General features: G+C 57.4%; 1 protein-coding gene across 2 annotated transcripts; it reads left to right on the plus strand.

The window, feature by feature from the left end:
• Window positions 1-24,559, plus strand: KCNJ4 (potassium inwardly rectifying channel subfamily J member 4). 2 transcript variants are annotated; one of them, XM_006071333.4, is made up of 2 exons: window positions 1-458; window positions 22,438-24,559. In XM_006071333.4, the coding sequence occupies exon 2, from the start codon at window positions 22,477-22,479 to the stop codon at window positions 23,809-23,811; it is 1,335 nt and encodes a 444-aa protein (XP_006071395.1). In that variant the 5' UTR covers window positions 1-458; window positions 22,438-22,476; the 3' UTR covers window positions 23,812-24,559. The 2 variants fall into 2 exon arrangements, with proteins under 2 accessions (XP_006071395.1, XP_006071394.1); XM_006071332.4 differs by lacking the exon at window positions 1-458 and adding an exon at window positions 10,751-10,931.
• The last annotated feature ends 244 nt before the right edge of the window (window positions 24,560-24,803 follow it).

The raw sequence follows: 24,803 nt of genomic DNA on the forward strand, positions 1-24,803 counted from the left end.
CGAGCGCCGCGGGGCAGGGATCCGAGCGCAAGGCGGGCGACTGCGCGGAGGGGACAGCGAGAGAACGGTGGGGGCGGCGAAGGGAAGGCGCCCGAGGCGGGGGCGCGGGGGGCGCCAGCGCCATGGGTCCCCGGACCCCTGCGCTCTGAGCCCCGGCCCCGGGGCCCGACGATGCTGAAGCCGAGGCGGCGCCGAGGGCGCGGCACAGGGCAGCGCTGAAAAGTTGGGCAGCCCGCGGGGAGCGGCGCGGGACAGCCGGAAGACCGGGAGACCCGGGGACCGACGGACAGACCCACAGACAGCTGGGGAGGGGGGGGGCGGGGCCGGCCCGCCGAGTTCGCGGGGAGGGGGTGCCGGGACTCCCCTCTCCCCGCCCGGGACGCCGCCCGCCCGATCGCGCCTGGGATGTAGAGCCTGCTCGCTGCCTCCCGGAGACTCATCGGATCCTGCGCCCCGCGGTAAGCCGGGCCCGCGCTCGCCGCTGGCGTTGTCCGTCCGTCTGTCCGGCCTCGTGCGTGTCTGTGTGTCCCGGGACCTAGCGGCTCGGGCCCCGTTCACTCTGAACCTGATCTCTAACCCGGGTTTCCGCTGCCAGGCGCGCGTTCAGCGCGGTCAGGCGATTCCCCGGGATCTGGTGAGTTTTGTCCTCTATCCGTCGTCGTCGTCGGAAGCATCGAGGTCTGGGCGTCTGCCAGAAAACGGGGGTAGAGGTGAGGGAAAGGCGCCTTGACCTCCTGTCCCGGCCATGACCTTTCTCTGCCTCCACCCACCTCCAGTTGTCACACTGGTTTGGAGGAGTTTCGAGGCAGGTGACTTGTGGCAAGGGGGGAGGGGGGAAGGGTCCGTCTCCTTTCCATCTCCCCAACTGCAGCCTGTTGGCAAAGGGCCCTGCCTGAACAAAATCCCACTTGTGTTTCGAGTACCTACTTTGGACCCCAAGACCCTAGGGTGGGTGGACGGGTATCCAGGGAAGAAGGCAGTTCATGTTTCACAGTGTGGGAGGCAGGCTGTGGAGAGAGGCTAGACTGCTTTTCCCTGCCCAGACGGAGAACCCCCAGGAAAGAGAGGTTTGAATGAGCCCTGGAGTAGGGAAACTTCCCTGCAACCGCGACAGTGTCCAGCATTCCCCCCACCAGCATCTCCATCACACTTCTGCTTCCAGAGCCCAGGCTCTACCATGGGGAGGGTTTGGGGGTAGGGGAGAGACAGGTGGAGGGTAGCCTGGCTAAGTTGGCAGGTGAGGGCCTCAAGAGCAGAAGGGTGTCAAGAAGCAGGTTGAGGTATTGGGGAACTAAGAGAGGGAGGCCCAAGAGTCATCCATGCAAGGTTCAGAGAGGAGCTGGACTGCTGAGTATGTGTGCATGTGTGTGTGTGTGTAAAATGTCTATTCTGCTTCTCCCCCACATCCAGTCTTGTGACGTCCAGGGCTTTGGGATTTGGGGGAGCTCTTAGCAGTATTTGGGGGCCTGAGAGCCAAACTGTGGCCCCAGCTTGGACAAAGATGAAGGGAACAAAATTTAGAAGAGAGCAGTGGGGTAAGGGCTGAGGTGCAACATGGCAGGAGCCAAGGCTATTGGCTGTTGAGCTGACCCATAGCCAAATCAGAAGGCCGAACCTAGAACATTCTACTCTGTTCTCCACTGAGAGGATGGGCTTTCTCTGGGGTTTTCCATGCCAGGCAGTGGGCCTTGTATATCCTCCATTCAGGCTCCTAGAAATCAGCTCAGCTAGCTGAGGAGCCAGCACAGTGGACAAGTCCCTCTTCTCCCTGACCCTCAGCCTCCATATCTGTGGAATGAGGACACCACTGCATGTCCCACTGACCTCCAAGTCGGGGTGGGGGAGCCTTAACTCACCTGAGCTGAGAGCTGTTCACAGGCTGGGGAACGCACTGAGCAGTTGGGAGTGAGGATTCCTTTTACCTTTGGGAAGATGAAGAGCTAATGAGGAGAGGGGAATATGGCCTGAAATAGGGCTGACCAAGAAGAGGAGTGTTCAGAATTAGAGGAGGGACTTGGGGCTTGGGAGCTAGTCCTCAGGAACCTTTGGGTTACCCTTGAATGAGAAGCTTCTCTCCCATAAAAAGTTTTGAGGGTGACTCGGAACAGACAGAGCTGGCTTTGAATTTCTGCTGGGTGACCTTGGGCCTCTCGCTTGACCTCTCTGAGCCTCAGTTTCTCCAACTGGAGAGTGGTACTGATGGTACTGCTTTCACTGGGTTGCTGAGTGATTTATAGACTATGTCAGGTCTTGGGAAGCAGCGGACACAAGCCCAGAGCATAGTAGGTTCTTAACAGACATTTGCAGAGCTGAGAATGAAGTCGCTTCAGGAGATGCTGTGAAAAAATTTCTCAGCTTAGGATCTAACAGGGAAGGGGAGGAGGAACTGTGTAGGCTTACAGGGCGGGCTGGTTCTTAATGTGGATCTGGGGGAGGCGGGGGCGTGTGCTGTGGGGGGTGTGAGGAGGAGGGGGCCCCTCTGTGGGGACCACTGAGTCACGAGGACATGTAAGCGACATGACAACCAGCAACATGGTAACCAGGAGACTAGCGGCGGTGGGAAATGGAGCTGGAGCAGTGTGTTGTGGGGGGGTAGGGGGGCAGGCAGGACCGGCAGCACTGGGCCTGGAGGGTCCAGGGAGCAGCCAGGCTGGCCCCTCAGAGTGAGGAGGGGAGGCCCTGAGCCCAGGTTGAGCTAGGGAGGAGGAGGGGGCCGGAGTCGAAGGAGGGAGGCATTTGGGGGTCTGCTGGGCAGGGGGCCTTCTCCCGCACCTCCCAGGCTCCTCGCTCCTCTCCTCCACATCTCCACTTTTCATGCTTCTCCCCCTAGGATGCCAAATTTGGCTCACGCAATCTGTCGTCTCTCTTCTGAGATTGGCACCGGGACCAAAGCTGAGTGCATTACATCAGCGCCGCTCCCCCTGCACGAGGAGAGAAGGAGAGGGAGGGACAGAGGGCTGGGGGCAAGCGGCCAACCCTCAACTTTCTTTCCTGTCTTCCTGCTCACTCTTCCCCCTCAGTCTCAGGTGTTGAGGGCTTCTGGAAGCCACCAAGCCAGGCCTTGAGGCAGGATGAGGGTCTAATCGTGGCGATCCCTGAACAGGGCAGGAGGTCAGACCGTGTTGCTGTCCCCCTGGCAGGGTGAGGCCCGGGAGGCAGGGAGCCTGGGTTCTGGACCTCAATCTGTCATTGCTTGGCCTGTGTGACCTTGGGCAGCCCCCTGACACAACCACCCTGGGCAGAGTCTACATCTGGATAGAAAACAATTGGCCATTTGAGATCTTGGTGACTCTCCTGAAAACAGATGCCCTTGAGTCCTGCTGCTCTCTTGGTCACAGAGTAGGAGTTTTGAACTTTGGCTCTCTGTGACCTTGAGCAAGTGACTTCACTTCCCTAGGCCTCCATCTCCTCACCTGTAAAATAGGGCTGGCTGGGATAGAGCCCTCAAAAGCACTGGATGTGAAAAAGGTACTAGACATGAAAGAGGAGCATGAGGGAAGAGACAAGGTCTCTGGCTTGAAACCAGACACTCGGAGACCCCATGGCTCCTGGCACGCCAGCCTGGAGGTGGGGTGCAAGCTGAGCAGCCACTGACAAGACAGGGTTTCAATTCAGACAGAAGGATTGGCACTTACATCACTGATCTGATAGTCTTATTTATTTATTTTGCAAAAATGAAAACTTAAGCCCAGAGAGGGAAGTAAACCCCACCAAGGTCACAGTGATGGTTTGGGGTTGGAAGAAGCAGAGCTGGGGCCTGAACCCAGAGCTGCTGGCTTCCAGCCCCAGCTGCAAGCAGAGAGACAGACAGGCACACACACGCCTCCTGTGGAAGGCTGAGCCCAGCCCAGACAGGACCCAGGAGCTCTAAGGAGCTCCAAGAGACCCTTGGTCCCTCCCTCCTCCCTGCCTGCTTCTTGGCTGTCCCACTCCCACCTTCTCTGACCATTAATCCCATCCCTTGCTTAGTCTATTTGAAAAGCTGTCTTTCAGACTAATTTTCAAGCCCGTTTCAGGCAGTCTCCATCAGAGACAGGCTGGATTGGGGGTTAAGATGGAAGATTCTGGCCCCTTCTAGAAGATTCCCAGAGCTGGAGGTGCCTCTGTGGATGTTTTGTGAAGTAGTGAGCCCTTCATTCCAGGAGCTATTCAGGCAGAACCAGATGAGTACCTGCCAGGGGCCTGAGCTGGTGACTCCTGCTTTTTGGGTAAGGTTGATAACATCCTCATTTCCAAGATCTCCAGGGTCTCTGCTGTCTCCAGGAGGGGCTGGGAGGCAGCCCCGTCACTTACCGGCTTCCAGAAAGAAACAGCGTCGCACCAGACATCAAGCTAGGAGCCTTTGTAAAAAGCCTTCTCATTTAACCCTCCCAGCAACCCCACAATGTTGAACCGAGGTCCCCGTGTTACAGATGGGGGAGCCACGGCTCAGAGAGTCTCTGTGATTTGTCCAAGGTCACACAGCAGGGAAGTGGAGGAGCCTGGATTTGAGTGCGGGCCAGTCCGATTCTCTGGGGCTGTCCCTGGGACTTCCTTGAGGAAGAGTGGAAAATGTCCCTCCCCTGGGCTGGGGCTTGGCAAGAGATGGCGTGTCGCCCCCACAACATGACACCCCCTCAGAGATCCTCTGAGGGCTCCATTCTGAAGATATAGAAATAGACATGCGCCTAGGAAGAAAACTCATTTTACAAAGGGGAAGACGGAGGCTCAGAGACAGCAAATGGCCTGCCCAAAGGTGACTGAACAGTTAGATTTGGGCCAGGGCTCCATCCCCTGCACTGGCGGCAAGGTTGGGCTGATGGTGGAGTGAGGTCTGGGGCTGAGGGTGCAGACTGCGGGTGGTTTGGCAGAGAGCTACGTGCGTGGTTCTGGGCTGGGGGAGCCAGCCTTGGGAACAGGGAGAAGGGAGCAGGGAGAGAAGCCAATGGGGGCGTCAGGTCCACCTCTGTCCTCCCTGGTCCTGACCTGGGGCTGCCCGCAGCTGTCGGTGGCATACAACATGCGAGGTCTGGAGAAACCATGGGTGGGACCTGTCTGCTGAGAGAGAGGGTCTTGGAGCCAGGAGCCGTGGGTGTGGCTCCCTGTGTGACCTTAGATCAGTTCTTCACCCTCTCTGAGCTTGGTGGTCAAGAATCTGGACTGGGTGATCTGTGTCCACAAAGTAGCTGTGGTTGGGCTGTCCTCTAGAAATGCTCCTCCCATTCCCACGAGGACCCTGGGCCCCCGGGCGAGGGGCAGGCAGGAATCCTGGGGGTTGGCATAACCTTTAAGCCTCCTCAGCCACTCAGTCCTCCTTGGAGTGTGGGGGGGATCTCGGAGTGCAGCCCTTCTTCTCTTTTTCATCTTTATTTTTCTCCTGCTCCCTCTTCTCCTCGCTACGTGGGCTGATCACTGCTCAAACTTTTAATTCAGATGGTAATTGAAATAATAATATGGGCTGAGGCCCCTCTGCTTGTGACGCTGCAGCTGGTGGAGCTCAGCTATGAATAGACCTTGAGTCACACACGCGCGCGCGCGCACGCGCGCGCTCCTGCAGGCGCGCACACAAGAGACTGCCGGGGTGGTGGGTGGGGTGCAGCCAGGGGGCGGGAGAGCTCACGCTCCAGCTAGCTCTGGGTCTCGCCCCGTTCCCCCGGCCCCATTCCCAAGGGCCTGGGCCAGTTCTGCCCCCGCAGCCCGCTGTCTGGTCCCCATGTTGAACCTGACTTGGGCGTCGATGATTCTGTCTGTTCACAGACCGGGAAACTAAGGTTCCACGAGGGGGAGGGGCCGACTGGACACAAATGGAAAGCGACCAGACTCCGGTTTGAAACCGAACGGGTTTGCCAGGCTCCCAGACCACTGCTTCTGTTCAGGACTCACAGGCCAGGCAAACGGGTGGGAGGAGCGCTGGGGTGCGGCCCCCAGGGCCCCCACCCATGCTTCCCCCTGTCTCATCCCCTCCCAACACACACACACCCCCTCTAACTCCTGTGCTCTCTGGCCCACTATCACACACACTTTCACACGCTTGCACACACTCACATCCGTTCACTCACACACTCATACATGTGAACGGCTCTGATGGATGGCAGCTGGGGTGACAGAGGTTTTCCCAGAGGTCCAGTTGCAGGAGCGGGACACAGTCAGATGTGCCAGGCTCTACACTGGACTTTATGTTTGTGATCTCACTTAATCCTCCGCAGCACCCTGTGAAGGCCATCACTCCCACTTCCCAGATGAGAAAACTGAGGCTCAGTGAAAGTAGAGTCTGCTCCAGGTCCAACAGGTGGAAAGAACCATGTATTGTTTGTCCTGCTGGGAATGCACCCAGCCCCAGTTCTAGGCACCCTTCACCCCTCCATCTGGCCCCCGAGGGAAGGACGGTGCACCCTGTCCGGCCAGGGCTCTCCATCCTCTCCTTGTGCCCATCCCCTCCCCACCCTGCACCCGTGGCTACCTGGCCAGTCATTGACCAGCCCTACTCCAGATGCTGCGACATCTGGCCCATGAGCAGGGGGAGGCACCCATGAGGGACACTGGCAGGTCAAGGAGCGGGGCTACCAAGAAAGGTGGACCCTGGTGGTTCAGACCCCAGCTGGAGCTGTGTGGGGAGTCGGCGTTGCCATGGTGACCCATCACCCAGCAGCTTGGGTCTAGGCCTGCTTGGGTGGGCCTTGGTGTGGGGTCCGAGGGACTTCAGAAGGGCAGGGGCAAGATGTGGTGGAGTATGGGTGCAGCTGGGCAGAAATAGCCCCTGGACAATGGAGGCCACTCTCTTCACCTTTACCCTGCAGCCTTGGCCTGCTCCTGTGTCTGTTTTTTCTCTAGCACTCTGCTGGGAGCCCAGAGACCACAGTGATTTGCCCAAGGTCACACAGCGAGGGTGACAGAGTTGGGGCTGGACCAGAGCCCAGGACTCCTTCTGATTCCTTTGCCTCTCCCCTCCTAGGGCTGCCGACACCCCCTGTCTCGTGAGATGCTCCCTGTATCTATGCGGGGGATGAGCTGATCTCCTGGGGAAAACCCCTAGGTGGGAGAGAAGGGCAGGCGCAGTAGCCCCCCTTGTCACAGTGGGTACAGCTGAGCGAAGTTTGCCCAAGTCAGGTAGGCCTGGGATTCGATCACTTACTTGTTCCCAGTGACATTCACCAGGTCAACGTCCCCTGGGAACCTCTCTTTGCTCCTCTGTGTAAAGGGACAACCTCTGGTGATGGAGTGGAGTGGGGGGAGAGCCTGGCTTTTTCCTTTTGCTACCCCATCTGTTCTCGTGCCCACCCAGCCCCACCCGGGCTACTAGGATGGGAGAGGACCTTAGCGAGGCCAAGGAGGAGGGGCTGTGTCCACCAGGAGGGGCTGATCCCATTTTACTGATAGGGAGATTGAGGCCTTCCGAGGGGTGTTCACCCAACCTTGTCTTGGAGGCAGAATCGGCACCAAGTTTTACCATCTGGCATCTGGGATGCCCCAGTGAAGTCTCCACCCCACCCCACCCGGCAACTTCTCTCCAACTCCCACCCCACATTCCTGTTGGAGCCTCCCTTCTCCCACTGCAGCCCTGAGGAGTTTAGCCCTCCCTCCCCAGCCTGGAAGAGCTAAGGTGTCACTCAGCCTGGGGCACAGATGGGATGGGGGTCAGAAATTTGGGAACTCCATGAGGCCACCCAAGGGAGGTGGCAGGCCCAGAGCTACAGGGGCCCTGCTGTGGGCAACATGGAGGGGGCAGACACAGCTGCAGTCACTCACGCATGGGCATCAGAGCCCCCCACACCCTTTTCAGGCGGAGCTCCCCATCTCCTGGTGCAGCCCACTTGTGTCTGGAAGGTTCAGCTAATTGCTACCTGCCTGGCCCTGTCGCCTTGGCTCTGACCCTGGGGCCCGAGGACTCCAGCCTATTCCCCTCCCAGAGGCAGACCAGCTCTCCCCTGCTCCCCCTGAGGCTGCACTCCTTTGGCCTCCATGGTCCCTGTGGGTGAGGGACAGAAAATCTGGGTTTAAGTCCAACCGTACCCCTGAGCAGCTGTGTGGCCTTAAGCAGCTTTTCCACCCCTCCGAGCCTCCATCCCCTGACTCGTTGGGTGGGCTAGCGCCCCTGTGCCTGCAGGTCACCAGGGAGATCTCGTGAGCCTGGGAGTATAACCTGGCCTGCTGTGGACATGGGCTTCTGTGTGTCCCGCCCACTCAGTGGCCACTCTTGGCAGACTTCCAGGTCCTCGGCCATCACCTTCAGGCTCTGCTGCTCTGGCCGTGTTGAGTGTCGGCACCTGATCTCTCCGCTAAGCCCTCCAGACCTGCTGGGTGGGGGTGCAGGGCTGGCTGAGCACCAGCGCTGGGCTGTGCAGCTGCAGATCCTGAGGCCAGCTGACCTTGGAAAGAGCCTCTCTCTGGCTGGGCCCCAGGGCCACCCCCTAGACACAGGGCAGGAGCCGGGCCACAGGGAGGAGAGGGACCCAAGTGGAGCAGAGAGCAGGCCATAGCCTCGTGCTCAAGCTGGCCCGAATCCCTGAGATAACAGGCCAGGGGACAGGGAGAACAGACAGTCAGCCCTGGGAAGGACTTCTAGTCATCAGCTGCCCTAATAGCTTGGCACAACCTCACTCCCCACACTCGAGGGAGCTGCTGAGAAGGGGCTGAGATCCCTATCATGGGAGGTGGGCAAGCAACTGCTCTAGCATCTGTTGTAGGGGACAGCAGTGGGTTCTAACCCAGAACCGGGGAAGGGATTGGACCCAGAACTGAAGTCACTCCTGTCTGGGCCACAGCACAGTGGTCCTATAATCGTAAGGATCTGACAGTCTTGTCCAAATATTCCCCCTTGGCCTCCAACAACTCACCCCACAGTTGTGCCCCCGACCCCGAAAAAAGCCCACGACCCAAGAATAGTCACTCACAGCGTCAAGATAAGCTCTAGATCCCGTCTCAAACCATTCACAGCTCCTAAGCACCACGAAGGTCTGTGCTTTTCAACCTGTGTCCAGGTCCTGACCTGTTAATGGTTGTGAAATTGAGTTTGTGGGTCCACTACTTATTATTTTTTTTAATGAAATAAAAAGATTTCAAACACTTATATGTAGTGAGGGCAAATATTACTTTGTGATGCTCCTGTGCGTGCAAGTCACTCAGTCTTGTCCGACTCTTGCGAACCCATAGACTGTAGCCCGCCAGGCTTCTCTGCCATGGGATTCTCCAGGCAAGAATACCGGAGTGGGTTGCCATTTCCTTCTCCAGGGGATCATCCCGACCCAGGGATCGAACCTAGGTCTCCTGCATTGCAGCCAGACTCTTTACCAACTGAGCGAATAGGGTGAGGCTCCTATTTCAGCTTTTAAAATATATGGACCGTATTGTGTAACAAGTACAGTATGTTTGCTTTTACTCTGGGTCTTGATCAGAAAGTTGGAAAGCTTCTCCTCTGTGTAGAAATCTTGGAAGCGCCACTGAGAAAGGCTTGAGTGTCCAGATTATTTTTTTCTGGGATGTTTGGTTTCTGAGAATGTACGTGCCAAAAATTGCTGCTTTTCTCTCCTCAGACCTCTCTGTCTTTTTTCAGTAGCCCACTTAGCTCCAGGCCCCTGAGCCTCCTGGTTAATCATCCCACCCTGAGTCCTAGGTCCCACTTGCTGCCCCGCCCAGCCCTGGTTCCCCTTTGGGGAATGTCTTTTGCTCCATGTCTTTCCGGGGACCTTCTCTCTAAGCCCTCTGGCCGTGAGGACCCTCTCCTCCTGTCTGCAGATACTTGTACACAGAACTCAGCAAAGCAGAGTGCTGTCGTATTCATTTGTTTCTCTCCGCACACAGTAGGTTGCTTAATAAATGTTTATTCATTCCACAATAATTCACAGAGTGCCCTCCGAGGGAAGGCACTGGACTGTGTTGGACACACACCAGGCAGGAGTTGTTGTTGAGTCACTAAGTTGTGTCCAACTCTTTGTGACCCCATGGACTGCAGCACGCCAGGCTTCCCCGTCCTTCCCCATCTCCCAGAATTTGCTCAAACTCAGGAACATTGAGTCGGTGATGCCATCTAACCGTCTCATCCTCTGTTGTCCCCTTCTCCTGCCTTAAATCTTTCCCAGCATCAAGGTCTTTTCCAATGAGCTGGCGCTTATATCTGATAGCCAAAGTATTGGAGCTTCAGCTTTAGCATCAGGCAGGAGGGCGGTTGCCATTCCAGCTCAGCATGTTTTTAGGGTGATGAAGGAATGAATAAATGGAGTCTGAGAGTCTGGCCTCAGGAGCCAGCTCAGATGGTCAAAAATGACGGGTGAGCTTGTAGCTCTTTGCCTGCACATAGTAGGCATTCTGAGAGCGACAGTCCCTCATGGCTGTGGATGAGCAGGACTGTTCCTACTGCTGTCTCTGGCCCTTCCGAGGCCTGTCTACCGCTTTCTCCTGCTGACCCTGCCTGTGGCCCACACCACCACTGCCCGCTTCTGTTCTTGGAGCTTCTCTTCTGGGCCTAGGACCTTGGGCACCCCACTGGGAGGACACCTGGGGACACCTGCAAAGAAGCCAGTGTTCCATGAGAGCGTGAGGCGCAGGCCAAGGCCCCAGACGTCCTGCCCCGCTCCAGCACTGCGGAAGGTCTCCTTCTGGTCCCCGCTCAGAGGCCACCTCCACTGAGAGGTTCTCCCTGACTCTGGTGACAAAAATAGCTCCTCCTGGTCACGTTCTGTCACATCACCCTCCTTAGGTCCTTTACGGGAATTATGACAAGCTGAAATTATCTTGGTTTTGGCAGTCGTCGGATGTTTATAAATTGTCCCTGTGTGCCAGGCACTGGGGTTCGGGGTGAAGCCGAGGGTGGAGGTCCCTCAGCACTTGCAAAGACTGCGGGTGAAATAGGTTTGGATCAGACAAACGCTGTGCGGAAGATCAGGACGCAGACGGAGAGCACCTGGGGGACCTCTCGGAGGAGGCAGCCTTTGAGTCAAGACTGGAATGGTAGGAAGGTACGAGCGGGGAGTCTCGGAGGATCTTATCCAGAAGGGGCGGCCAATGTACGGACCCAAAGGGACAAAAAGGAAGACCCGCGTGGGCGTGGGGTCAGGGTGGGAGTGGAGAGGGGAGATCAGAGGGCAGGAGGGCTCGGTGAGAAGCAGAGCTTCATGCTGAGGAGTGACGTGGGTCCTCAGCCCGTGCGGAGACAGGATTGCATGGGGAGTGGAGGCAGGAGGCTCAGAGAGGACCCCACGGAGTTGCCGGCGGGGGTGTGGCTGGCTGCAGGGAGGGCGCTGCAGGCTGGATGGACTCAGCGTGGGGCCCGAGTCCAGGTCTCAGTCCCTCCGTTCACCCGCTGGGGGCAGCTCCTGAACTCCTGGGGGGACAGTGGGGAATGAAAATAGCTGCACCCAACTCTGGGATGTCATGACGGTCAAAGGAGCCTCCAGGGCTTGGCCCAGAGTAAACACTTGTTTTAATCGCTCAGTCGTGTCCAACTCTTTGCGACCCCAGGGACTGCAGGCCACAGGCTCCTCTGTCTGTGGTTTCCTTCCCTAGGGAGAGTAAACACTAAATGTTGGTTATTGTGCTGTTATCCTGATGCTTGGGTTTGGGGAGGGTTGAAGGTGTGATGCCTGAGCGGCCCCCAGGAGGTCACAGACTGAGATGGGGAAGGCAGGTGAGGGGCGATCCTCCCATCTTAGCTGTGCTGGGTTCGTGATGCCTCCTGACCCCAAAGCAGGAGAGCAATCGGGGCCAGGTGGTATCTTAAGTGGAGGCTGAGCCTGGACACTGAGTGGGTTCTGAACAGAGAGGCTGGGAGAGGGGTGACCTGGAGAGAGGCCGTCAGACCTGGAAGACTTGAGGAGGGAGGCAGGGGCGAGCCAGCGGCCTCCATGAGAACCGCTGGGAAGACCGTGGGCTCTCAGGAGGGGCTGTGAGGGGCTGTGGAGAGAGCTGGAGGACAAGTCATCCCCTTCAAGAAGCGTCTATGCACAGCTGATAACCGTTTACCCTCCAAGGTCACTCTTCATCTTTGCAACATGCCTGTGAAGTGGGCGTTATCCCTCCCCTTTTTATGGAAGCAATTCAGAGAGGTTAAGACGTTTTTCCAAGGCCAGTCAGCACCAAAGTGAAGTGTTTGTTCTCTCGCCTTCCGGGATCATAGTCCCTTTCGAGGACCTTATGAATGCTATGACCCTTCTACACATATGGACACACTAATTTGAAAGTTTTCTATGTGTCTTTTTTGTTGTTGTTGTAGGTGATACATTCAAACGGTTCTAACATTAAAAAGACACAAACAGGAATACAGTGAGAGTTCTTCCTCCCACCCCTTCCCCAGCCACCTGCTTCCCCTCCCCGGAGGCAGCCCGTGTCACCAGTTTCCTGGGTCTCCATCCGCAGACAAGCCCAGACGAGCAAATATGTGTATCTATAAATTTCTTCCGTCTCCTTTTTTGTACAAATGGTAGATACTATACTCAGTGTTCCCCATGGTTGCCTTTTTTTTCACTTAAAAACACATCTTAGAGACCCACACTGCTCCTGACCGGCCTCCCCCTCCTTTTTTCCTGGCTACGTGGCACGCCATCCTGTTTGGGCAGCTTCCAGTCTGGGCCAGGCACACCCGGCACCTGGCTCCTCAAGTGCCTGCCTGTCTGTGGCCCTGGTCCCAGGGCCCACACAACTGTCGCCAGCAGTCCTGTGGCTCTCCAAAGCCACCCGGGGTGGCCTCTGCCGAATTACCCCTGGCGCTCAACTCTGATCCCCTTACCCACCCCCGCTACACACACCTCTTCTCAGGTTTGGCCTGTGAGCCGCATGGAGAATCCAGGGAATCCTGTGTGAGCCAGGGGCATCAGCCCCGATTCCCGCAAGTCTGAGAGACCTACCTGCCCAGCCCCAGCTCCTGGAGATGTGTTTGCTGAGCAGCCAAGGATGGGACAATGCAGAAGGGGCTGGTCATGGGGACAATGGGGGAGGGGCTGGCCAGGATCTCCACCCCCACCCTGGCTGGGGAGCTGGGGTGGGGAGGGCAGTCGTGGGCTGCCCTAAAGTCACCTCTGCTCCTGCCCTGCCTTCCCCTCCTCCCCCAGCTCTGCCCAGCACCTTGCCTTCTCCTCTGCCAGTGAGGAGTCTTCACCCGTTTTTGGCTGGGAAGAGAGAATGTGTCCCAATGGGGAAGGCAGGTGGGGCCACTGGCTTTGGTGGGCTGGGCTGGTCTGGTCAACTGGTCAACTCTGTTCACCTCCCCCCTTCTCCTGGCTTCAAGGGCCCCGCTATCCTCACATTCCCCTCCCTCTGCCTCTTGGCCTCCATCTGCTTAGCCAGGTTTTCGTTGACGTGCAGGAGATGCTTGGAGCTGGGTCTCAAGCCCCCCTCTCTTCTCATCCAGCATTCCTGCCCAGGAGATCTCATCCACTCTCACACCTTACAACCTCCCCGAGGTGTGCCCATCAGATGGGTCTCCTGGACTTCCCCATGTGGCCATTCCAAGGCCACTGCTCACTGGGAACTGTTGCTCCTTAGACCTGGTCCTCTTTCAGCATCTCACCACCACCTATTCCTGACACCCCTCTTCCCTACCCTCCATGTAGCCCACCCCCACAGCCTGGGGGCTCTTTGTCCAGAATGTGACCCGGCCTGTTTACTTCTCTCGAGCAATACTGCCACTACCCTCGCAGCTCCAAGCTGCCCATCATCGCCCGCCTGGGCAGCAGCAGTAGCCCTGTTGCCAACCTCCAGCTTCCACTGTGCCCCACACAGCATCCTGGCACATCTCATCCCCCAGTATGCGGGCACACTGGGGCAGCGGTGGCCTCTGAGGCCAGACAAGGACAGGGGTGCCACTGGGGCCATATTGAGGATGTTTTTTTTCTGAAGCCCAGTGGTGGATACACAAGGGTCTATTATAATGGCTGCTTATCCCTAGTTGTCTTAAAGATGTCATGTGAAAGTTTAAAGGATCAAACCAGGCAGAACCTGACCGCCTGCCGTTTCCCGTAACCATGAGGGTGAGTTCCACAGCCCTGCGCCCCGCTCCCCGGGGCCTCCTCTGGGGCAGCTCTCCTTCCTCTGGCTCACTTCACTCCTGCTCTCTAGTCTTGCTGCAGATTCTCTTTCTGGAATGTTCTACACCTACCTTTCACACAGACACACAACTCTCCGGATTGTCTTGGCTCCCACCAACTCCTCAGGTCTCAGTTTTAAACATCATTTTCTCAACGAGGCCTTCAGGGACCCCCATCAAAGCAGGGCCCGTTGTCTTCTTTCTCATATCGCCCCATACTTTTCCTTCAAGCATCTCGCTATAATCCATGGCTGCCGCCTAGGCAAATGCTGGTTATGTGTTACCCAGAAGCTGGATGAGTCCACGTGGTGCCTGACCGAGGCAAGTGTGCAGTAGGAGTGAGTGCCCTTGAGGGATGAGCAGGCAGCAGAGAGAGTCCCTAGAAGCCACAGCAAGGCCTTGGCTCCCCTACTAGTGAGGGAGCTGAGGTTGTTCTGGGAAAGAGAAGCCTTTGGGGATCCGCCTTCAAATTCCTATAAGGAAGAGGACAAAGGTGTTTAAGGGGCCTCTTTGGTGGGACTGTCTGGCCAACAGAAGGGGTTCCTTTGGGGGTAGGGAGCCGCCATCAGTCATAGAAGGGGCCAGGCCTCGGCAGTTCAGCAGAGGGCATCTCTGCAGGTTAGAGCTGGGTCCTTGGATCCTCCTGCCACTTGGCCATGACCGGAAGGCCCATCTGGACATTCTGGGGAATTCGCTTTCCAAACCTGCTCACCGGATGGCTGAATGGCTGGAGGGAGAGGTGGGGTGCAGAGCTGGAGGAATGAGCCAGTTCGCCCCACACTGCTCAGACCTGGCCAGGCCTGAAGTCAGAGACCCAGATCTTGGCCCCAGCTTGCCCTCTGACCCAGTTTCTCCTTTCCTGACAAGACTGAACTGGACAGAACTCGGCACGAAGAAGGGCAGGAGGGATAAATGCTTACCAAGTGGAAGAGACTTTTGATGTGACAGCGTTACTCCAAGGCCAGGAGAGCAGACTGTCTAACGGATGTGCGCTGGCATCAACTGCTTGGGCCCAAATCCTGGCTCTGCCACTTGTGAGCTGTGTGACCTTTGGCAACTTGCGGAACCTTTCTGTGCCTTGGTTTTCTTACTTCTAAAGCAGGGACAGGGAATTTCCTGGCAGCCCAGTGGTTAGGACTCACGCTTTCACTGCAGGGGACACAGATTTGATTCCTAGTCGGGAAACTAAGAGCCTGCAAGCCACGAGGTGTGGCCAAAAAAAAAATTAAAAATAAATAAATAAATAAAGTAGGGCTGAAAATGGAAACTTCCTCTGAGGTCACGGTGAGGACGGCAGGAATTGATCAGAGTAAAGCACTCAGAACAGTGCCCGCCCAGAGCAAGTGCGTATTAACTGCTCTGTGTGGATTTTGATCCGTCACACCATGCCCAGTGAGGGAGGGACTGCGCGTACAGTGGGATTTTGGGGTACCAAAGAAGGTGTGGGGGAGGAAGAGCATTTCTTGAGTCCCCACAGTGTGCCCTGCACTTTTATGACAGTTGACAATCTGCTTCTGGCCCTCAGGATACCACCCTGCAAGGTAGGCATTCCTATGTTCCTTTGCAAATGAAGACACTGAAGCTTAGAGGTCAAGGATCCTGCTGGTGCCAGACAGGACTGAGCCTGCTCCCCGCCCAGCTCTGTGAGAGTCTGAGGCCACTGCTCTTATTCACCTGCTCCCTCGTGCTGGTGGAAGAAAAGTTGGATGTGGCCACGTGATGGTGCAGGGTGGGCTGCAGGGCAGGACTTCTGAAATCTAGGGATGGAGTTTCAGAAAAGGACTGTTTGTATCACTTATCAACCTCTTACTCTGTGCTGGGCACCTGTGCATGATCCCATTTACTCTTCAGTGAGACATACTATTCGTCCCATCTAAGGATGTGGCTCGCAGGGACCAGAGAGGTTAAGTAACTTTCCCAAGGTCACACAGTCAGAAAATGGCACAGAGACTCCAGAGTCAGAGTCACTGCCCTGGGAAGGGGAAGGTGTGGGATCTCAAGACTCGTCAAGAGAAGATAGTTCAACCTCTTGGGGGCCTGCAGAGCAGGACAGGGGCCTGCAGAGGGCCGTGGGCAGGACAGGACACCCTCCTGCGCCCTCAGTGCCTCTTACTCTTGGAGGCACTGAGCTCAGCTGCCTGCATTAAGTCTTTTCCCTCCTCCAAATCCCTGGGTGTATATGATTAAAGGACAATCCCCCAATCCCTCAACCAGATAGTCCAGGCCTGAGAGGCCTCAGTCAGAGCTGGGGTAGAGGAAGGCCCTGTGCCCCTCAGAGGGCTGGGAAATGGGACAGTGGTGTTAATTCCTCCCACCTCCCCCAGGGAAATTATACCTCCCACCCCAGCCCTGCACCACCTGCATTGCCCTGTGGGTTCGCCCTCTGGAGAAGAGTCAGTCTCCCCTCCAGGTCCAAGAAGGGCTCGTGACAGGGGGAGGCTGCTTAGACTCAGAAGCACCCACCCCATCGCCTGCCTAATTACAGACACTGTGCTGGGCCCTTCTTTCATTCCATTTCCTTCTTCCCCACTCTCCTGCCGCAGAGCTATTACGGTCCCCCATCTTACGAATGGAGAGAAGGAGCCCCTGGCTGGAACAGTTAGTGGTGGAGCCGGGTCTTGAAGCTGGGTTTCTGGTCTTCCAGGCCAGAGTTCTTACCTCATCCTCGTCATCATCATTTTCATCTCATCTCATTCTTTGCGTTTTACCTGCAATGCCCTGTTGACCCCTCAGCCAATGTTTTTATTAAATACGTGAGGTAGGCATTGTTAGCATCATGTTCATTTTGCAGATAAGCAAACTGAGGTTCACAGAAGACATGCTAGAAGGCTGACAGAACTGAGCCCAAGAGCCTAACGTGCTGGTTAAAGCCCCAAATGTGAGGCTTTAACCAGCCCATGTTTTCATCCAGTTGAAGAGAAGTTGAGTGATGGCCAAGGGGCTGCAAGGAAGCAGGGCTGGCAGCTGGCAGTGCAGCCTCAGAAGACTTCAGGGGGCTCGGGCTGAGCCTGGAGGGCTGGGGAGAGGCGCGAGGCGGTCTGGGTTGCATAGGGCATCGTGAGAGGTGATTGGAAGGCCAGAGGCTGGGAATCAGGGTGAGCCAGGGCCTGGAGCCAGCAGGCTTGAGTCAGAATCCTGGTTTTGCCTCGTCTGCTGTGTGACCCCCATCTCTACTCCCCCATCCCCACCCCACCCCCAGCCTGTGATTCTTCAGCTGGGAAGAGAAATAATTGCCCTGCTTGTTGCTGTGGTAGGTGCTTAATAAATACTTGTTAAATTAACAAAGAGTTGCAGTGATGCTTCAGTGAGAGAGACCAGGCAGCGCCTGGCATAGAGCTGGCACTTCCAGAGTGTTCCTTCTCTGAGGGCGGCCACCGAGAAGGATGGCAGGTTCAGCAGGGCCCACGCTGAGCTGTGTGACCGCGGGCCAGAGCCTTCACCTCTCTGTTGTTCCACTGACACCAAAGGAATGCCCGCAGTCCTGCCGTTGGGCTAGTGTGAGTCGCTCGGTCGTGTTTGACTCTTTGCGACCCCATGGACTGTAGTCCACCAGTCTCCTCTGTCCATGAAATTCTCCAAGCAAGAATACTGGAGTGGGTTGTCATTTTCTTCTCCAGGGCCATTGGGCTAAGGGCTTCCTATATCCAGGCTTCTGCCCCCCCACCTCCCTCCCGCATCTCGGGGCTGAGTGCACCCCCCTGCCCTGGGTCTCAGGACCCACTGCTGCTGCTGTCTGGGGCCGGAGGGCCTGCATGATGTGCCTGCAGACACCACTGTGACTCCCACGAGGGGCAGGGTGCTCGTGGGGAGACTCACCCCACAGTCTGCCTGGGCTGCTGGAGCCTGCAGGAGCTGCTGCCACTTTAGCAGCTTCTCTTTTTTTTAGCAAAAGGAGTTGTGGGCAAGGAGGGAGCATTCAGTGTCATAAAATCATAAGGAAAGTAAGAGGACACAGGGGCGCGGTGGTCCTCCTGCCTCTCCGGACCCCCTGGCAGGCAGGGTCCAGCCCTCCTTAACTCCCTAGGAAGGGGCAGGAGAGCAAGCTGACAACCCTGCTGGTCACCTTCACTCCCTCCCAGAGGCTCAAGTATCTGCCAGCTGCCAACTCGCGTGCTGCAGCCCTGCTCTCAGCCTCAGTTTCCCTAGTTGTCTAGGATCCAGATGTTCACCGCATAGCGAACTTAACCACCCCCTCAAAAAAGTAACTTGCACAGCATTGTCGATGCTCCACTTTGCCAAGAAAGGACATTACATTAAAAAAAAAAAAAGCAACCAGCATCTCCCATCCCCATCATTTCCCCAAAAGCAAGAACATTCACCACGAAAGATGTTGCAGGCTGCACTCTTAGAATAAAGGACAGGAAAGGCAGGAAGCACCCAGCGGGGAGGGGATGGGCTTGTCCCAGATCACCCAGGGAGGCAGCCAGGGGGCCAACCCTTAGGGCCCCCATTCTGGAAATTCTGTTCTCCAGAACGTGCTCAAGAGCTACATTCGGTGCAAGTGGGTAAGTCCAGCTCCCTGCCTTCCAGAAAAGTACACTTAACTGTAGCCATGGTGCAGGCACCTGAACAGCCAGGGCTCTTGCTCTCTCTTTTAATAAAGTATCTATATTCAATAGGAGGGGGGTGGTGCCCAATTGTCAATGCCCGTCGCTTCTCTCCCATGATCTGTGGCCCTTTCTCTTTCATACTTTTTCCCTCTGGCCCTTGTGCCTTCGCCAGGAAGACCCGTGTGACAAGTGAGGGACAGAAAAGCTGGCCATCTTCTGGCCTCAGTGATCCGCGGGCACTCGCCAAGTGTCGGACTCCTCGCTTTGCGGTGATGCTGGTGCCGGCAGCACAGCGCAACCCGCCCCAGCTCCCACCCCGGCTCCTGCAGGGGCTGCGGTGACGGGGCAGCGGTGTATCTGGACGGGTCACTGCAGACGAGGGGCTGGGCCTCTCACCAGCCCAGGGTCTTCAGGGGCACACGCCACACACCGGCTCCCGGAGGTGGAGGGTGACGGGCCTGGGGGCAGCACCTGCTCTCGGTGTCTGCTTTCCCAGCCCCCCAGGAGTGGACGTTTCTGATCCCGAGCTGATGCACCCGGCGGGGGTGGCCCAGGGCCTAGCCTAGGGCAGGGGCTCGGGAAATGGGGTGCTGTGACCGAGAGAGGAGGCGCGGGGCCTGGAGATGAGAGTCCCCACCGGGCTACCGTGTGGGGCTGGGGCTGGAGGACCAGGCTGATGGGAGAGTGGAGCTGATGGGAAGGCGGGGCTGATAAGAGGGCGGGGCCTATGAGAGGGCGGAGCTGATGGGAGGGAGGGGCTGATAAGAGGGTGGGGGCCGATGAAGCGGGGCTGATTAGAGGGCGGGGCTGGGGCTGCGTTGAAGTGGAGGATGTGAGTGTAGAGGGTGGGGAGCATGGGGGCAGGGACAAGCGGAGCCTCTTCCTGGGGCTTGACTGAGACTCCTGTCACTTCCACTCAGGGATGGGAAACAGCGGGCATCGCTGGAGCGGGGAGCGCCCTCTCCTGCAGCACCAGAGGAATCCCCAAGGTCAGGGCCAGTCCCTTTGGGCAGCAGACAAGGCCCGCAGCTCCGAGGGCCCCTGTTGTGGCCTAGGGCAGGACTCTCACTCTCTCTGGGCCCCACCATCCTCAGCCACCAAAGCTCAGATCACTGCTGTCTGTCCCCTCTAGCTCTATCCTGCAAGGCCGTGGCCACTGGGTCCAGGGCCTGCCTGGCTGGACTGGGGCCCTCTCTTCCCACACCCCACACCCTACCCCAACCCCCTCCAGGGAGGAAGCTCCTCTTTCCAGGAGCACCTTGACCTTCCAGGAGTGGGATTGAGGTGATCGCCCAGGGCTGGCCCAGCTGCTCTGGGACCCTTAGCAAGTTCATCCCAGCTCTGAGCTTCCTTGCCTCAGATGTAAAATGAGGGTTTTGTTGGGTTTTTTTTGGGGGGGGGGTTGCTGTGCTAAGTCTTCATTGCTGCCCGCTGCCCAGCTTTTCTCTAGTTGTGATGAGCAGGGGCTACTTCTAGTTGCAGGGCTCAGCTTCTCGTTGCAGTGGCTTCTCTTGTTGCAGAGCGTGGGCTCCAGGGTGCATGGGCTTCAGTAGTTGTGGCGCGAGGGCTCAGTAGTTGCGGTTTCCGGGCTCTAGAGCACAGGCTCAGTAGTTGTGCTGCAGGGGCTTAGTTGCTCCGAGGCATGTGGGATCTTCCTGGACCAAGGATCGAACCTGAGTTTCCTACACTGGCAGGTGGATTCTTTACCACTGAGCCACCAGGGAAACACCAAAATGAGGGTCTTGAAATCACTCATCTTGAAACCCTTCCTTTGGGCTCTGGTTCTTTCTGTGGTGCTCATGGAGGCATTGGCAATGATGAGACAAGGTGAAAAGGGACATATTTAGTGAAGGAAGACTTCCCTGAAAGCCATTTATAGCCTAGGAGGTACATCTGGCCCCCAATCCCTTTGGAACTACCGCCTGGAGCCCTGGCCATTGGGATGCTAGGGGGGTAGCAGAGAGGGGCTGACTCCCAACTAAAACCAGGACCTCTTAAGGACTGGCATTGCCCACCCCCATTCATCACCTGTGAGATCTTCAGACCCATGGGTCTCACTGGTCCCATTTTCCAGATGAAGAAACTGAGGTTCAGAGCTGTCAAGTAACTTGCCCAAGTTACATGGTGGATCTGGGACTTCCAGGACTGGGGGGGTCCAGGGAGCTCATTTTAAGAGGGGGAAGGGAGATGAACCCAGAGTCAGGGTGGGGTGACCGTGGGGGTGGGGGGGGGGCAGGGCTCGCTCTCCCTGGGCTGAGAGAGGGAGTTTCTCCTGGGAAGAGGCAGGCGCTGAAGCCGTTGATCTCTAAATTACAGCGTTGGCACGCACCGGTTGCTGCGGCAACCGAGTTGTCCTGAACCGGGGAAGTGTATAAACATTGCCACAGATGCACAATTAGATCAGGAAGAAGAATAGAACAGAAAATAGAAACTTCCAGCCTTATATAATTCTGGGCCAAAATGTTACTAGGAACCCGGGCCTGGGCCCAGCCCCAGCCCTGCCAGCCAGCTGGGGCCCTGGACAACACCATCTCTCTCTTGGGGCCCCATGGAAGGCAGAGGTGATAGGGGGGTCTGCCCTCCATGGGCCAGCTGGTACACCCACCACCCAGCAGGGTGAGAGGCCGCCTCCACTGAAACAGCTGGGGACGCTGACAGGCAAATCCTACCTCTCACCAGCTTCCTCCTGCTCCCTGGGAAGCGGGAAGGAAGGCAGGAGGCACTGGCTTTCACAGAGCACCTAGTCTCCTTGGGTTCCTGTGAGGCAGTGTTTTCATCCCCATTTTACAGATGAGGAAACTGAGGCTCAGAGAGGAGAAATGAGTTGTCTGCAGTTATATACATAGCTAGGTAGTAGTAGTATGATGCCTCCCTCCTCCCCTCCACCCTGCCCCAGGTCTCCACACAGTAAACTCAGTGATAATGACAGCGCCTGGGGGCTGAAGAGTTAGACACTCCTGGATCTGGACCCACTTACCTGCTGTGTGGCCTTGGATAGATCACTTTTCCTCTCTAAGCCCCCATTCCCTCACCTGTGATATGAAATAGGGATGCCTACCCGGGGGTCAAAACTCAGAGCTCCCCTTCCTTCCATCTTGACCACCACTTTGGAGTCTTCATCCACCGCAGCTCCCGACAAGTCTGGGGACAGGATAGGAACTGAGGTGGGGCTGTGGGTCCCAGTGCTATCCAGAAGAAACTTCTGCATTGAAGGGACTGTGCTGAACCTGCTCTGTCCGGCGTGGTAGCCAGTAGCCACACGTGGCTACTGAGCCCTTGAAATGTGGCTAGTGCAACTGGGCAACTGATGCTGATGTTTTATTTAATTTTAACTGAATGTAAAAGGCACAGGTGGCCAGTGGCTGCTGAACTGGACAGGACAAGGGAATGTCCAGCCCTTGAGAGACCCAAAGGGCAGAGGCTGAACACAGGGAGGGGAGCGGGACCCAGAGCATTCACAACAGCCTCTGTTCAGGGCCAGTGGGATGATCGGTGGGGGGCGGTGCTGAGATGGGCATCCAGAAGCTCCTGGAAGGAAAAGGAAGAGCAATCAAAGGAGGTTCTGGCGGGGGGATGATGGGCAGAGGGTGCAGCAGGAAGGGCTGGGACTCGGACCTGAATCCCACTGGCCTCAGCTACTGGTCCAGCAGGCCCCAACCCTGGAGCTGGGCTGGCCACAGAGGCACTTTCTCGCTGTTGTCAGAACCATCTTAACACTCTGCCCGAGGGGTGAAGGAAACTTTGGGTCCTAGTCCAGGCTTTTCCCCTCCTGGGCATCTTTGGGCAGGTTCCTTGCCACCCTGGAACCTGGGTCCCTGGGGGCATTTGGAGAGCCGTCCCCCATAGTACCCACTCGCTCCCTGGCACCTCATGTGTCTGGCTTCTCCCCTGCAGGCCCTGCGTCTTCCCAGGTGACCACGCCGGCTTCAGGACATGCACGGGCACAGCCGCAACGGGCAGGCCCACGTGCCCCGGCGGAAACGCCGTAACCGCTTCGTCAAAAAGAACGGCCAATGCAACGTCTACTTTGCCAACCTGAGCAACAAGTCGCAGCGCTACATGGCGGACATCTTCACCACCTGCGTGGACACGCGCTGGCGCTACATGCTCATGATCTTCTCTGCGGCCTTCCTCGTCTCCTGGCTGTTTTTCGGCCTCCTCTTCTGGTGCATCGCCTTCTTCCACGGTGACCTGGAGGCCAGCCCGGCAGGGGCCGCGGCGGGGGCCCCGGCGGGAGGCAGTGGGGCGGCACCGGTGGCCCCCAAGCCCTGCATCATGCATGTGAATGGCTTCCTGGGCGCCTTTCTCTTCTCGGTGGAGACGCAGACGACCATCGGCTACGGGTTCCGGTGTGTGACAGAGGAGTGCCCGCTGGCGGTCATCGCCGTGGTGGTCCAGTCCATCGTGGGCTGTGTCATCGACTCCTTCATGATTGGCACCATCATGGCCAAGATGGCCCGGCCCAAGAAGCGGGCGCAGACGTTGCTGTTCAGCCACCACGCCGTCATCTCGGTGCGCGATGGCAAGCTCTGCCTCATGTGGCGCGTGGGCAACCTACGAAAGAGCCACATCGTGGAGGCCCACGTGCGGGCCCAGCTCATCAAGCCCTACATGACCCAGGAGGGCGAGTACCTGCCGCTGGATCAGCGGGACCTCAACGTGGGCTACGACATCGGCCTGGACCGCATCTTCCTGGTTTCGCCCATCATCATTGTCCATGAGATCGATGAGGACAGCCCACTGTATGGCATGGGCAAGGAGGAGCTGGAGTCGGAGGACTTCGAGATCGTGGTCATCCTGGAGGGTATGGTGGAGGCCACGGCCATGACCACCCAGGCCCGCAGCTCCTACCTGGCCAGCGAGATCCTGTGGGGCCACCGCTTTGAGCCCGTGGTCTTCGAGGAGAAGAGCCACTACAAAGTGGACTACTCGCGCTTCCACAAGACCTACGAGGTGGCCGGCACGCCCTGCTGCTCCGCCCGGGAGCTGCAGGAGAGCAAGATCACCGTGCTGCCCGCCCCGCCGCCCCCGCCCAGTGCCTTCTGCTACGAGAACGAGCTGGCCCTCATGAGCCAGGAGGAAGAGGAGATGGAGGAGGAGGCTGCGGCCGCTGCCGCTGTGGCTGCGGGCCTGGGCCTGGAGGCGGGCTCCAAGGAGGAGGCGGGCATCATCCGGATGCTGGAGTTTGGCAGCCACCTGGATCTGGAGCGCATGCAAGCCACCCTCCCGCTGGACAACATCTCCTACCGCAGGGAGTCCGCCATCTGACCTCCAAGCCCGCCCTCTTGCTTCCCACAGGAGCCTCACTGGGGGGTGGGCTGCCAGGACACCCCCTCCACACTCAGGACAGAACTCACCCTGGCTCCGGACCTTCTGGAGGGACCTGGGGGCTTCAAAGACTGGGAGAGCCCTTCCTACTGACTCCAGAACCCAGGCCTGGGAAAGGGCCAGGACACCCTTGGTCTGGTCGGCTCGATTCCCCAGCACCTACCCACTGGCGAGCTCAGGAACCCCAGACCCCCCACCCTTTCCCCACCGACCCTTCAAGGACATTCCCCCTTTGCTCTCAGAACCTTGGGGAAGGCGCCTGGACTGTTGGGGGGTGGGCATCTTGGGGTTCTGGGGTGGGCCACTGGCTAGTTTGGGAGGGTGGGAGGGGGGTGCGTTTCTTCTGCATGACTGTGGTCTGTTGCTCATGACTTTCTTTTGTAAATATCTATAAATGGAAAGATGGAGGCACCGAATCCACCTTCTGCCATGTGTACCCGCAGGACCAGGCGGTGCAGGCCCTCTCTTGGCACCCTGCCCCCTCCCCACCCAGCTGGCTGGTCCCTCGAGGCCCTTAGAGCCAGCTGCCTTGGCCCCTGGATAGTGTTGGGTTTGGGTGCAGAAGTGGGACCCCAAGGAGCAGGATAAGGGCCATCCCTCCCTGCGGTCCCTCTGGGCCCATAGGCCCAGCCCAGATTGACAATGGAGTTTGTAACTATATATTTTTAATAAAGTATATGGTCCATTAGGGGTGGGCTGGTTGAAAATGGAGGGTTGGGAAGAAGAGACAGAGAGAAAGAGGGGCAGAGAGAGATCAGCATGATGTGTGTCTCTGTGTGGTATGTGTGTGCGTATGGGGTGTGTGTGTATGTGTCATGTGTCTCTGTGTATGAAGTGTATGTAAGTGTGGTATGCATGTGTGTGCTGCATATGTGTGTGTGTATGGTGTGTGTGTATATGTGTGGTATGTATGGTGTATATGTATGTGTGTG

The sequence above is a fragment of the Bubalus bubalis genome, chromosome 4 (genome assembly GCF_019923935.1).
Source record: "Bubalus bubalis isolate 160015118507 breed Murrah chromosome 4, NDDB_SH_1, whole genome shotgun sequence".
Classification (NCBI taxonomy): domain Eukaryota; kingdom Metazoa; phylum Chordata; class Mammalia; order Artiodactyla; family Bovidae; genus Bubalus; species Bubalus bubalis.